General features: G+C 46.0%; 1 protein-coding gene across 2 annotated transcripts in view; it reads left to right on the top strand.

Moving 5' to 3' along the window:
* LOC135831043 (uncharacterized) overlaps positions 1 to 12,948 on the top strand; it is a 28,388-nt gene that overhangs the window by 11,530 nt on the left and 3,910 nt on the right. For both annotated transcript variants that reach the window (XM_065343291.1, XM_065343290.1), the window contains 14 exons: positions 617 to 817; positions 999 to 1,193; positions 5,205 to 5,414; positions 5,638 to 5,823; positions 6,279 to 6,404; positions 6,636 to 6,734; positions 7,224 to 7,529; positions 8,634 to 8,945; positions 9,304 to 9,609; positions 9,951 to 10,067; positions 10,269 to 10,388; positions 11,369 to 11,410; positions 11,551 to 11,632; positions 12,274 to 12,392. In XM_065343291.1, coding sequence (XP_065199363.1) covers positions 617 to 817; positions 999 to 1,193; positions 5,205 to 5,414; positions 5,638 to 5,823; positions 6,279 to 6,404; positions 6,636 to 6,734; positions 7,224 to 7,529; positions 8,634 to 8,945; positions 9,304 to 9,609; positions 9,951 to 10,067; positions 10,269 to 10,388; positions 11,369 to 11,410; positions 11,551 to 11,632; positions 12,274 to 12,392 — 2,421 coding nt within the window. The remainder of the gene's footprint in view (positions 1 to 616; positions 818 to 998; positions 1,194 to 5,204; positions 5,415 to 5,637; positions 5,824 to 6,278; positions 6,405 to 6,635; positions 6,735 to 7,223; positions 7,530 to 8,633; positions 8,946 to 9,303; positions 9,610 to 9,950; positions 10,068 to 10,268; positions 10,389 to 11,368; positions 11,411 to 11,550; positions 11,633 to 12,273; positions 12,393 to 12,948) is intronic.

Genomic DNA, 12,948 nt, shown 5'->3' with positions numbered 1-12,948 from the left:
AAGAGTGAATGACAAAGGGAAAGTTGGTATGATGATGCATGAAGCCGGCTAAATTGACCTGTTACTGATATTTTTTATAATTCTGTCTAGCATTTGTCTGAAGAGTTAACTTTTTCATTGACTTTGGTTCATCAAGACTCTTAACCATTTTACCACTTCAGGGTACTGCCACCTATCCGCTAACGACCATCAAACTGAATGGGTCATTTTAACTGAAAACACACGACCTCTAAAACGTTCGTAACTCTGGCATCCATTCTCCAATTTCCTAGACCAAGACCTTCCTGGAAAGCTGGAAAGCTGCTGCGACCAGAAAACCGATGAACTAAAAGCACAAGTCTCCACAAGGTCGCTGGCCTGTTATACCTAAGCGAATCTATCCCAAATGCATAGCGCCATCGTGCAAGTAAAAGAAACTGAGCTTTCAGCCGCCATTCCACTCTCTTTGCTTGTATCGAGCTCAATATTTTTGGTGAACACTCCCGCGAGTCCATATTGCTCGATTTGAATTGAAGTTGCCATAGAAATAGGGGTGTGGTTCTTATCATTTGAGGGTATTATCGTACAAGCCTGTCATTTCCTACAAAGCATTGTGTGTCTATTTGTTGCATTACAGGTATCACTTGTTCACAGGTGCCATTGAGAATCACAAGGGCCTGGACGTTGGCATCAGGCAGCAACTACTTTAGTGACAGCGTGAAGTACACCTGCTATGTTGGCAATTACATCAAGGCATCCGGTGACATAACAAAGAGAGTTGTGAAAATGAGCTGTCTCCTCAACGGTTCATGGAGTGACAGTGTTCCAACATGTTCATGTAAGATATGCTACGTTCTCGACTAGGACTGTGATAGACACCTCACATGCAATAGCTGAGCCATTTTCAGCCATTATTTGTGTATTATTTCATCTATGTGCATTTTCAAAAAAGGGGTGGTCGATTGAACTTGTATCTGCTAGGCAAACCAATAATGTGCACTCTGTTGTGGCGCCTACAGTTGTTCCGTGCCCTGCACTGAAGAAGTCTCTGGCGAACGGCACGTTCAACGGATTTCAGCCTTTGTTTGGCCGTCGCTACACCTACACATGTAAGAGTGGGTATCATATAGCTGGCAGTGCTGCACTCGTGACCGATACAGCTATTGTATGTCAGAGCAACGGTACGTGGAGCGGACCCGTCCCAACATGTGCAGGTGAGCAGGATGTATACAGTTTAGGGAAATCCCCAATTGATTTGTATTCAGTAAAGGATAGCCGCCTTTCACATTGGCGAGGTACAGCTAATCTTTTTTTTCTAATAATCCATCAACTCCAACGCAGCCACTTGCACACAGTCATATAGTTTTACTTTTGCATGCTTGAATATTATAATTATGCAGTTGTTCCATAGCAATTACATCCAATGTACATCTCTTTTGTAATAAAATAATGGCTCTCACTACTGCTTCTTAGAACATCAACACCACAGTTCAAAATACTCTTTGCGCTAATGATTAGCACACAAGCCCAAACCACATATCACCCACTCCGTAATAGCAAACACAACAGATAATCTACTGTGTTATGTGAAAAGCAACATCCACAGCATATGCAAACTTCACCCCTAAGCCAGCTGGTCGTGGGTCTCTCAGTTTCAGTGCATACTGTTATATGCTTACTTAGTATGGCACGCATCTTTAGCTGCTTTCACACCAATAGTGACAGTTTCCATGCCCTGCTGCATCACTCCGCCTGGTGTATTTCCTTGCTGGCCAAACCTGGTGGCGCCGGTCCACTGTTACTTGTATATTCACACGCTCGCACCCTGACACACACACACACACACTACACGTAGGTAGTAGTGGTATATAGGCCTGATCATAAGTCCGAGGCTGTCCGATGATTGTGTGCGCCACAAAAGTTATGGCAAATACTGTCTCCTGTATTTCTGGTCAGTGTGCATATTTCACTTATCGGCCAGCTTCCAGTCATTATTATTTCCTGATGATAGCCCCTAGAAGGAGAACTTGGAGTTCTAACAAACCACTCATTCCATTCTGTCCTCAGTGTTTGTTTGTTTGTTTTGTTTTATCACATTGCACATACCTATCACTCCGGGCAGGAACGTTATACTGTGCGGATACTGTGCGGTGACTTAAATGTGAATGTGGATCCATCAACGGCTCCAGATCATCAGCTCCATTTCCTGTCTGATCTAATGGCAAGCTACAATCTCCACCAGGGCGTTCATCAGCGGACACGGTTTGCATCTAATTCCACACCCACCACATTGGATCTGTTCTTCAATACGTTTGACCAGCACAATGTGGCAACGATCCATCCCGTGGCTTTCAGCGACCATGCAGCGGTCATAAGTGAATTCTACCTTGACCCGACAAGGAGTCCCGAGACATCAATGTTGTGCCGGAACTACCGAAGGATCAATCATGAACGCTTCAAAGCTGACTTGATTCAGCAGAATTTTTGCAGCATCGAAGGCAGCCCAACAGACATGTGGACGGAGTGGAATTATCGCTTCCTGCAGGTGCTTGACACTCATGCCCCTCTTAGATCTTGTAAGCAGCACAAGCGACAATCGGTACCGTGGATGGACAGCCAGCTCTTGCACCTTTTGAGTAAGCGCAACCGGCTTCATAGAAAGTGGCTGTCAGGCAGATCTGAGCAAAGGTACGCCACATTCAAAGCGGCGAGAAGGGAGGCCACTACCTGTAACCGGAAGCTGAAAGAAGCGTACTACAGTTCAAAATTTCAGCTTGCGACTTGTGATGTAAAACAAACCTGGCGAATCATCAACCAGTTGACGGGGAAACAAAGAAAATCGGCACCGCTTCAGTGCTCAGCTGAGGCAATTCGAAGTGCTTTCGCCAAGATCGTGGAAGATCCCAGCCGCCCAGTTCATCTTCCCTTACCCCAAGGGCCACGAACGGCAACTAGTTTTGTGGAATTTGTTCCTGTATCTATTACAAAAGTCCGGAAGCTTCTAGAGCAACAGAATCCGACGAAGGCAACTGGCAGTGACGGCATCCCTGCAGCCCTTCTTCGAGCTCATGCAGATGTTCTTGCGCCGTCATTGGCCTTACTGTTCAACAAATCCATGAGGAAGGGACATTTCCCAGCTCCTATGAAGGTGGCCAGCATTTCACCTCTGTTTAAAGGTGGTGATCCCAGCATAGCAAAGAATCACAGACCCGTGTCTCTAATGTCGATAGTTTCAAAGCTTTTGGAGCGAGTCATCCATGATCAGCTCACTCAGTACTTGTGCCGACATGATCTATTTCCACCAACTCAGTTCGGCTATCGTTCACATCATTCCACATGTGATGCCCTTGTATTAGCCGTTGAGGGCATATGCCAAGCCCAGACAAAAAAGTACTTCACGGGGATTGCTTTCGTAGATATGTCAAAAGCATTTGATAAGGTGAAGCACCAAACCCTTATTCAGGACCTATTCGAGGTCGGAATTGGTGGAACGGTGCTGCAATGGCTTGCAGACTACCTCTCAGATCGGACACAGTATGTCAAAGTCGGTCAGGTACAGAGCTCACCATACACCAGCTTCTCCGGAGTACCACAGGGGTCAGTTCTCGGGCCCCTGTTGTTTGTTCTCTACGTCCGTGACATTGCGAAAGAGCTGTCCCCTTACAACGTTGCGACCCTGCAGTTTGCGGACGATATCTCAATTAGATCCAGCGGCATGAGCACGGATGAGGTGTCCCAAAATCTCTCAAGTGCTGTCCAGCACCTCGCCGATTGGCTTAGGAACCGCGGTCTCATCTTGAATGAAACGAAGACACAGATCATGTCGATATCGCCAGTACGATCTCAAACATTTGACTTGCAAGTGCAATGTAATGGACTGCCTCTGCCAACTGTTCGCTCTGCGAAATATTTAGGTCTCCACTTTGATGCGGACATGAGCTGGAACACCATGGTCGACCACGTCGCACGGGGCGTCGCGTCGAAAGTTGGCGTGCTCAGACGATACGCTACGTTCCTGCCTTTTCAATGTCGCATAGCCTATTTTCGTTCTTTCATTTTATCACACTTTATGTATGCCGCTTCTGCTTACTTACCATTTCTCACGGCGTATCAAAGTCGACGGCTTAATGGGCTCTTCAAGCGTGCTGTACGCACAGTCTGTCGGGTACCTCCCGGGACACCCACAAGCAATATTCTTACGCGCATGAACATCCAAACATTGACCACATACGCCAACATGCACCTTCTGGTTTTTATCTGGCGTTGTCTCCATGACTCCTCTAACATCAGCATGTTGTTCGCTAACTTTTTCAGCCGCAGTAATTCCACTCAAACTCGTGGTGGGCACAGCAATTTACTGATTGTCCCAGCCAGCCCAACTGCATATCTTGCCAAACGTGTTACCTATGCTGGGACCATCTTATGGAACCAGCTCCCCGCTGCGGTCAGGCAAGAAAGAAAACGCAATCGCTTTAAGTCAATGGCTCTTGCCTTTTTGCTTACCAGATAAATAAGCCTTTTTACAAATGCTGTATGCACTGCTCTTTACGTTATTTTCTCCCTATGCAAGTCGCAACTCCTGTTTTGAGTTGTTTTTCTTCTCTCTTTTTCTTTCCCAACTAGTTGCTGTTACACTCACTGATACTTATGCACAGATATACAGCATTCCCTCACTAGTGGGACCATTGTTATTAGGCTAGGGCCTGTTTTGGACTTCCCACTCTAAATAAAGTATACAAACAACCTACGGAAGAAGGGGAAACAAAACGAAGACAAAACAAAAAACAACAATGGGTGTGTAGGCGCTACATGAGCTGCGCTGGTGAGATGCGGTGGACTCCCCTGACCAAGGGTCTCGGGATCGGCGTACACAGCAAGCACCATGGGAGGGGGGGGGGGGAGAGGAATGATGGAGAGAGAGAGAGAGAGAGAGAGAGAGAGAGAGAGAGAGAGTGAGTGAGTGAGTGAGTGAGTGAGAGAGTGTGTGTGTGAGAGAGATAGAATGAAAGTGAGAGTGAGAGAGAGAGAGAGATGGGTAAGTGTGTGTACGGTAACCAAGTCTGCAAATTGTGCACGTAGCACCATCACTAGTATCAGAGCAGCCAGTGCTTACCTGTGTGTAATGTTGAGTGAAGGTCAGCGAACATTTCTATCTCAGCAGAATCACTGTGCTCCGTCGTGTGATGTGCATTCAAAACGGATGATATGCTCATTTCTATGTACAGCGGTGACATGCAGCAGCATCCCTACTTCCTTGGACAATGGGACTGCAGCATACCTCACACCATCATCTTCCAACACGGCTGGAGCTGCTATCAAGTACACATGTCTGCCTGGCTACTATGTCCAGAATGAAACCATGACATCGGTCACAAGCAGAGTATTGTCATGCCAACTGGATGCTAGTTGGAATGACACAGTACCAGCATGTGCAGGTTAGTGTAGTGAGCAAAGTTCAATTCTGGCTCTAGTCAGACTGATTGATTCCTATTGCCGTGTGTCACTCCACTCCCATACAATGCATTAACAGCAGAGATCAAACCCAATTTAGGAAGCCTTGATAAATGCCCCTACGTCAAGAAGAGTGCGTGCAAATATGTTTTAAAATGTACCTTTCCATATTTTACAATGTGTGGCTCTTCATGTGTGTGCTTGTAGCTGATAACAGCTACTGTCCAGGTCTCAACAGGATCTTGAATGGCAAGGTGGTCGCCACCAATGGCTTAGCGCTGCAGTCCATTGCTATCTACTCATGCCTCGCTGGATACAAGCTAACTGGATCTGCCAATCAGCGAGCATGTCAAGTCAATATGACTTGGTCTGGAGCAGAACCGAGCTGTGCAAGTACGTTTCTATCGGAATACAAGTTGGAATTGGAATATGGGGAGTGTGTGGTGAATGGAATGCATTCAAATGGGAGGTCCTCGATTTTGAACAGGGAAACTGGATAGCGTCCTATCCGATGACTTACATGGATGCGGCTAATGGGGTTTCTCGGCACTTGTGCCAGTGGTTGTGAGACGTATCGACTCACCCCAACCGTTAGGCGCTGCATCTTCCGCTAGGGTTTACCGGGTGTTAGCGGCCGTCGTGAGTTCCCTTTGGGAACGGACACGACAATTTTTTTTTTTACTTCGAAGTAGTTATAGTTGGAGTCGTTAGTGTCAATTACACTGTACGAGTTACCCATCGTTTGAAGATCAAACGAAAGGTTGACGTGCAACAAGGTTCACTATGTGTTTGGCCATGGGCTTAGATGAGAACTTGTGCTGACGGACTGGATTTTGTTTTTCCTGCAGATATTGATGAATGTGTTCTAGGGGTGGATACTTGTAATCGAGTGAATGGAACATGTACAGATACCAGTGGTTCCTACAGCTGCTCATGTAACCCTGGTTATGCTGGTGATGGAAGACAGTGCACGGGTAAGGAACCAGTTACCTGTTATCAGGGTGCATGGGTCAGGCAGGTTATTTAGGCGTTGGTGCTCATGTGTGCTGTTCACTATTGCCAACATGCTGCACAGATTTCTCGGTGTATGTCCAGTGAGAATGATAGAGTTCAGTTTCATATCTATACACCAGTTGCTCTAGCTATTATGCTATGTGTTTGCTACTGCTGTGTCTCCCCGGCCCGGGACTGTTGTTCTTGTACAGTTGTTTGCAAGGATCAGTGTATTGCAGGTCAAGGATACTGTACCGCACCTGATCACTGTGACTGTATCGGTGAATATAGTGGACTTTCTTGTCAGAACTGTGAGTAGAAAGGCAACTTATGAATGTCTTTTGACACTATTCTGCATCCATTCTTGAGCATTTCTTGGACCGCGTTATCATTAGAGAAATAACGAATTGGTAGGGTAAGATGGTTGCAAAATGGTTGCTTACTCATTAAATCTCCTCAGTATGTTATGGGTATAGACCAGTACACAGCATTAATGTACATTATTCATTGTTGACCGTCAGCTGTTCAGACACAAACCGTTAACAGGGTAGATGAAGACATATCAGGGATATAACAATTAATATTATAGTTGAAAAGTTATACAAAGTCAAAATTGAGGATTGGTTGAAACTCAGCCCGAACCTTCCCTTTCACTTGAAAATGATCTCCAGACAACTGGACTGGTATGAAACGGATCTGCCTTCTGTGTAAGTAATTTCAGTCTACTGATTACTCTCTAACAGTGAGAGAATTATTCCGAGGCTGTTTGTACCATTGCGTTTGTTTATTTTATCCTACAGTATGGCCGGCAGTGGACTCTATTATCACTGCTTCCATCTCGAGTATTTCATCGTTTTCAACCTATGTGCAAAGGCTGACCAGCTTCTCTGCTGCAGACGGTGATCACCATCCAGGCCGATGCGCTGTGGGATGTGTGCAAAACGGCTACCTCTTTGGAGGGATGGCTGATGGTGCGGAGTGCTATTGCACAAGTTTTGCTGTTTCTAAGCTGACGGCGGCGGTTGGAGACACGTTCGAGTGTGCCGGTGCACCTGAGTACCAATGTGGTGGAAACAACTCGATCAGCTTTTACAAACTGAGGGAAGGTATGTGAATTCTATAGCCATACCAATACATGCAGGCATGCTAGCAGTCTTAACCCTGCAGTCAACAGACATTTAGTGCAGGTGCAGTACTGTCGGGCGCCGAAGAGCGATGTGCCGAAGAACAGTCAGGCGATCATTTAACCAGGCGATCATTTAACCAGGCGATCATTTAACCAGGCGATCATTTAACCAGGCGATCATTTAACCAGGCGATCATTTAACCAGGCGATCATTTAACCAGGCGATCATTTAACCAGGCGATCATTTAACCAGGCGATCATTTAACCAGGCGATCATTTAACCAGGCGATCATTTAACCAGGCGATCATTTAACCAGGCGATCATTTAACCAGGCGATCATTTAACCAGGCGATCATTTAACCAGGCGATCATTTAACCAGGCGATCATTTAACCAGGCGATCATTTAACCAGGCGATCATTTAACCAGGCGATCATTTAACCAGGCGATCATTTAACCAGGCGATCATTTAACCAGGCGATCATTTAACCAGGCGATCATTTAACCAGGCGATCATTTAACCAGGCGATCATTTAACCAGGCGATCATTTAACCAGGCGATCATTTAACCAGGCGATCATTTAACCAGGCGAACATTTAACCAGGCGATCATTTAACCAGGCGATCATTTAACCAGGCGATCATTTAACCAGGCGATCATTTAACCAGGCGATCATTTAACCAGGCACTACATGATACTAGTACCTGTATGTACATGTACATGCTGGCTCAACTACTCCTTATTTAGAGGTTTCTACATGGACAATGGGAACGGCTCACGATGTTCTTTGGCACCAGACAGCACCTGTAGCAAACAAAATCTCTGAGCCAGATTATAAAATGAGAGAAAACAGGGAGTGTCACATCTGCAAGTGGCATTGCAAACGCTGGCAGACCGGAGTAAATTTAACAGACAGTTTGCATGAGGGGGGGGGGGGCTTCGTTATGCCATCTGCCTTTCTTCTCGTACAGGGAAGCCCACATACAGTTGTTCTCATTGTCTGCTGTACTGCACTGTCGTTCACCATGTTCGTGATTTTCGGAACCGGGAGCATGGTTGTTCTTTGTCCTGATTTTTCTGCAGCTCCGCCATTCAAAGCACACGTTGCATCTCGTACGGATAAAGCCATCCTCATCAATGGTATAGTGTACGCTTTGACGGGAACCACAATCATTGTGGAGTGTACTGTGATAGCTGGCACTGCTCCTCTTGTCTACACCTGGCGCAAAGCCGGCTCAGATATGCTGTTAAGTAGCAGTAGTGTGCTGGGCAGGATTGTGACCAGCTCCGACACTGCAGATTATGTGTGTACAGTCAGCAATCCTCGGGTCACCAAATCTCCCAACTTCACTCTGCCGTACAATACCTCAGTCAGTGTGCCACTTGTAGTTCAAGGTAAGCTTCAAAACTACATCTAAAAAGTACATTCAAATCTCAATTCCACTATTGCATGATCAATCCAGTTGTTTCCGGATAAGGACTGGGCCTCCAAGTGATATCGCAAAGGGACGAGCTTTCAAAGACTTCGTGAATATTTTCAAACTAGTGAAGCGGAGAATAATTCTTCTGGCATAGGTGAAACAAAGGTGTTGTGTGCTCTCTCTCTCTCTCTCTCTCTCTCTCTCTCTCTCTCTCTCTCTCTCTCTCTCTCTCTCTCTCTCTCTCTCTCTCTCTCTCTCTCTCTCTCTCTCTCTCTCTCTCTCTCTCTCTCTCTCTCTCTCTCTCTCTCTCTCTCTCTCTCTCTCTCTGCCAGCACCTGTCCTTGCTGCCATCTCAAGCCTTGGTGACCAGGCTGCAGAGGGATCATCAGTCAATGCAACATGTACTGTACACAACAGCACCTCCGGGGTCAGTTTCACCTGGCAAAGGTTTGACCCTGCAACTGGCATGGTCAGCCACCTTCCAAGTCGAGCATCTTTCGGCGCTAGGACTGGAGTCCTCCTCATTACCAGGGTGCTTATGTCTGATCAAGGAGTTTACCGCTGTGTGGCCACGGATCCATCGATTGCCTTCATGGCCTATAGGTCAAGCATGGTTGAGTGGACTCTAAGTGTAGTCGGTAAGAATTTTCAGATGTGCAGCCTCTCAGATTTCTATGGTCTACAACGGCCTGATCCCATTACCCCAGGATCGGAATAACTGTGCATGTCATATGAAGGCCCTGCTGGTTGGAACAGCTTGCCTTCTGATGCAGTCTTACTCATCGATCTATAAAAACTGCTCTATTGGCTCCAACACATTTCACAGTGCGTGGATTGCATCTACAGAAAAAAAGATTTTCAATAACCTACTGTTGTCCCATTTTGTTATTTACGTGCTTGCCTCTGGAGGCCGTTGCTGCCATGGCTGAAATGTGTGGAGTCTAGCCACGTGCAATTTTGTTGTGATTGGTTGTTTCAGCTGGAGATGCGTGTGCTGGCGAGTGCAGCCATTCCAACGCAACAGAATGCAACCGTACAACAGGACTGTGTCAATGCCACAATGGCTTCACAGGCAATGCCCTGAAATCCTGCTCAGGTAAGGATTCCACTTGCTACTTTCCTGGGATGGAAAATCTTTCCCCATGCACATTCCGGCATTGTATCCAAGAGTGCCCGTAGGCCGGAATAGCCATACGCTTGTATGCAGGCCCGAGGCCCTGCGCTCACTTAGCCATAGTGTGGTTGCATATCTCCAGTGCAGGCTGTGTCTTCTTCTCGTCTCTGCCTCTCTTCACAGACATCAACGAATGCACTGTGCACACGTGTCCAGTGTCAACCCCGGTGTGTGTCAACTCCATCGGATCATACTCTTGTGTGGACAAGTGCACAGCGGATGCGAGCAGTGATGGCTGCCCAGGTTGGTGGCCTACGCGTACTTGATGTCTTGAACTGCACTGGTAACAATCTATGGTGAACCCTAGTGAACTTACTCCAGCAGATTAGTGCAATCAGTACCAATCACTATCAAGAAAGTACTGCAATTATTGCCGTATTTTCCGCACTATAAGCCACACCTTGAACACACTCAAAAATCACATAAAAAAGGCAGTGTGGCTTATACTCCAATGATCCAATCAAGGGTGATAAATAGGATAGATGTCTGTATTTCGTGGCAAAAGATTGGGGGGGGGGGGTGCGGCTTTTACTCCAGTGCGGCTTATACTCCAGTGCAGCTTATACTCCAGTGCAGCTTATACTCCAGTGCGGCTTATAGTATACCGTATTATCTCTAATATAAGCACAGTCTCCAATAATAGCACGTCTCCAATAATAGAACACCTTGGGGTGGCATTCAAAAAATAAAGTGCTCAGTCTCCATTATAAGCACACGCCATCTGTACCGGCGAAAAAACCCTGAAATGTGTGTGTCTGACATGAATTTGGCATGGTAACATGCCTCTGAAATGAGGTTGAAATAATAATGGAACAGTCTCCAATAAAGGAACGTCTCCATTAATAGCACGGGGCGGAGGTACATTGAAAAAATAAAGGACCGTGCTTATAATAGAGATAATACGGTACTCCAGTGCAGCTTATACTCCAGTTCGGCATATGCTCCAGTTCGGCATATACTCCAATGCGGCTTATACTCCAATGCGGCTTATACTCCAGTGCAGCTTATACTCCAATGCGGCTTTTACTCCAGTGGGGCTTATACTCCAGTGCAGCTTATACTCCAGTGCGGCTTATACTCCAGTGCGGCTTATATTCCGGAAAGTACGGCAATGCATTCGGTGCCTATATATCAGTCGTTGAAAACAACTGGGCTAAACATGCCAATGAGTTACATCCCACCCACACCACTTCTGTTTTACCTATGGATTGTTTTGTCTACAGGAAGTGACAATCAGTCTGGCTCTGGAAGTCTGGGTGTGCCAGGTAAGACCGTTTTCAGGTGATCAGTTCCGGAATGTTCGTTGGTTCATATTTTACTGAGTGAAACATGGAAACATATCCATGTATGTGTACTGTGAAACTAACTGCAACTTGTTATGTGTTGCTTTCTGTTGTGCCTGTAGCCTTAGCCGGAATAGGTGCAGCAGGTTTTCTTCTCATCTTGTTGATATTGATCATCGTGATCGTAACTCGCCGAAGGAAGCGGTAAGACACAGTCCATGTTTTTTTTATGGCAGTCATTTCCTATTGGCACTTGAGCTTGTGCCCTTTGACACAGAGCCTGCTTTTTGACAACTTGTATGCTTGCCTGACTAATGTAATTTATACACACTTGAGAGGAATCAAAAGCATTTCTGCTGTAACTCTGAGTGAGTTTCACGGGATTAACCAATCATCAGACAGCAACTGTCTGCAACTGTACTGTAATGTAACTTTTATGTAACTCGGGTCACAGCACAAGGGCCAGTGGCTTTTGTCTCTATGTGCCTGTGTGTGTGTGTGTGTGTGTGTGTGTGTGTGTGTGTGTGTGTGTGTGTGTGTGTGTGTGTGTGTGTGCGTGTGCGTGTGTGTGTGTGTATGTGTTTTGGGGAGGGGTTGGCACGGGCTGCTTAACCGACTCGGAAGAGTATTCGATAAACCCTGTCCTTGAGTGTTCCCAAATAGCACACTTCTTTTGAAGTAATAACAATTCTGCTGCTGCTTGATAATGCACCTAGAACGGGACGCCATGTGTACGACCCGTACCGTTGCTTACATCTAGGGAAACAACCTGGCAGAATAACATTGTTCAGAAACTCAGAAGTACAGATGTAGTTCTGAATGTCCTATCATTGGGTGTGCAACAGATCGGGTATGAAACTTGACCGGGATGGTGACCATCGGCACTCTGCCTCAAGCACAGTTGCACTGGTCGAGATGAGCAAATGTGGAGACTCTCAGCGCTACTCCGATGTGGGTGAAGCTGGTAAGTTTCCTCTTGATCTCTGTAATCTAAATGCAGAGTATATGGCTATTGGGGGGCATATCGAGCTTTGGCTATCCTGAAAACTGAGGCTGAAATCAGTACGCTGATATTTGATTGGCGACTTAAGGACATCATTCTTCACGAATTCTTGTTCTTTCACAATATTATGGATTGTGTTGGATGTTTCATATAATTATTATACGTAGGTTGTGGTAAATACCCATCAGCGAATTTTGTACAACTCATTTGATTCAGACTGTGACCACAATTTGGTGACTTGATTCTATACTTGGCGGTTTGCGAACAATGCTCTGTGAATATGCTCTGTGAACAATGCTCTGTGAATACAATGCTCTGTGAATATGTCGAATGCTCTGTGAACAATGCTCTGTGAATATGTCGAACAATGCTCTGTGAATATGTCGAACAATGCTCTGTGAATATGTCGAACAATGCTCTGTGAATATGTCGAACAATGCTCTGTGAATATGTCGAACAATGCTCTGTGAATATGTCATAGTCTGGCCATGTTCTAAGCACCATGCCCAGTTCTGGC

Source organism: Sycon ciliatum, chromosome 1, assembly GCF_964019385.1.
Source record: "Sycon ciliatum chromosome 1, ocSycCili1.1, whole genome shotgun sequence".
NCBI lineage: Eukaryota > Metazoa > Porifera > Calcarea > Leucosolenida > Sycettidae > Sycon > Sycon ciliatum.
Note: the sequence above shows the minus strand (reverse complement) of the source record. Positions and strands in the feature narration are given on the sequence as shown.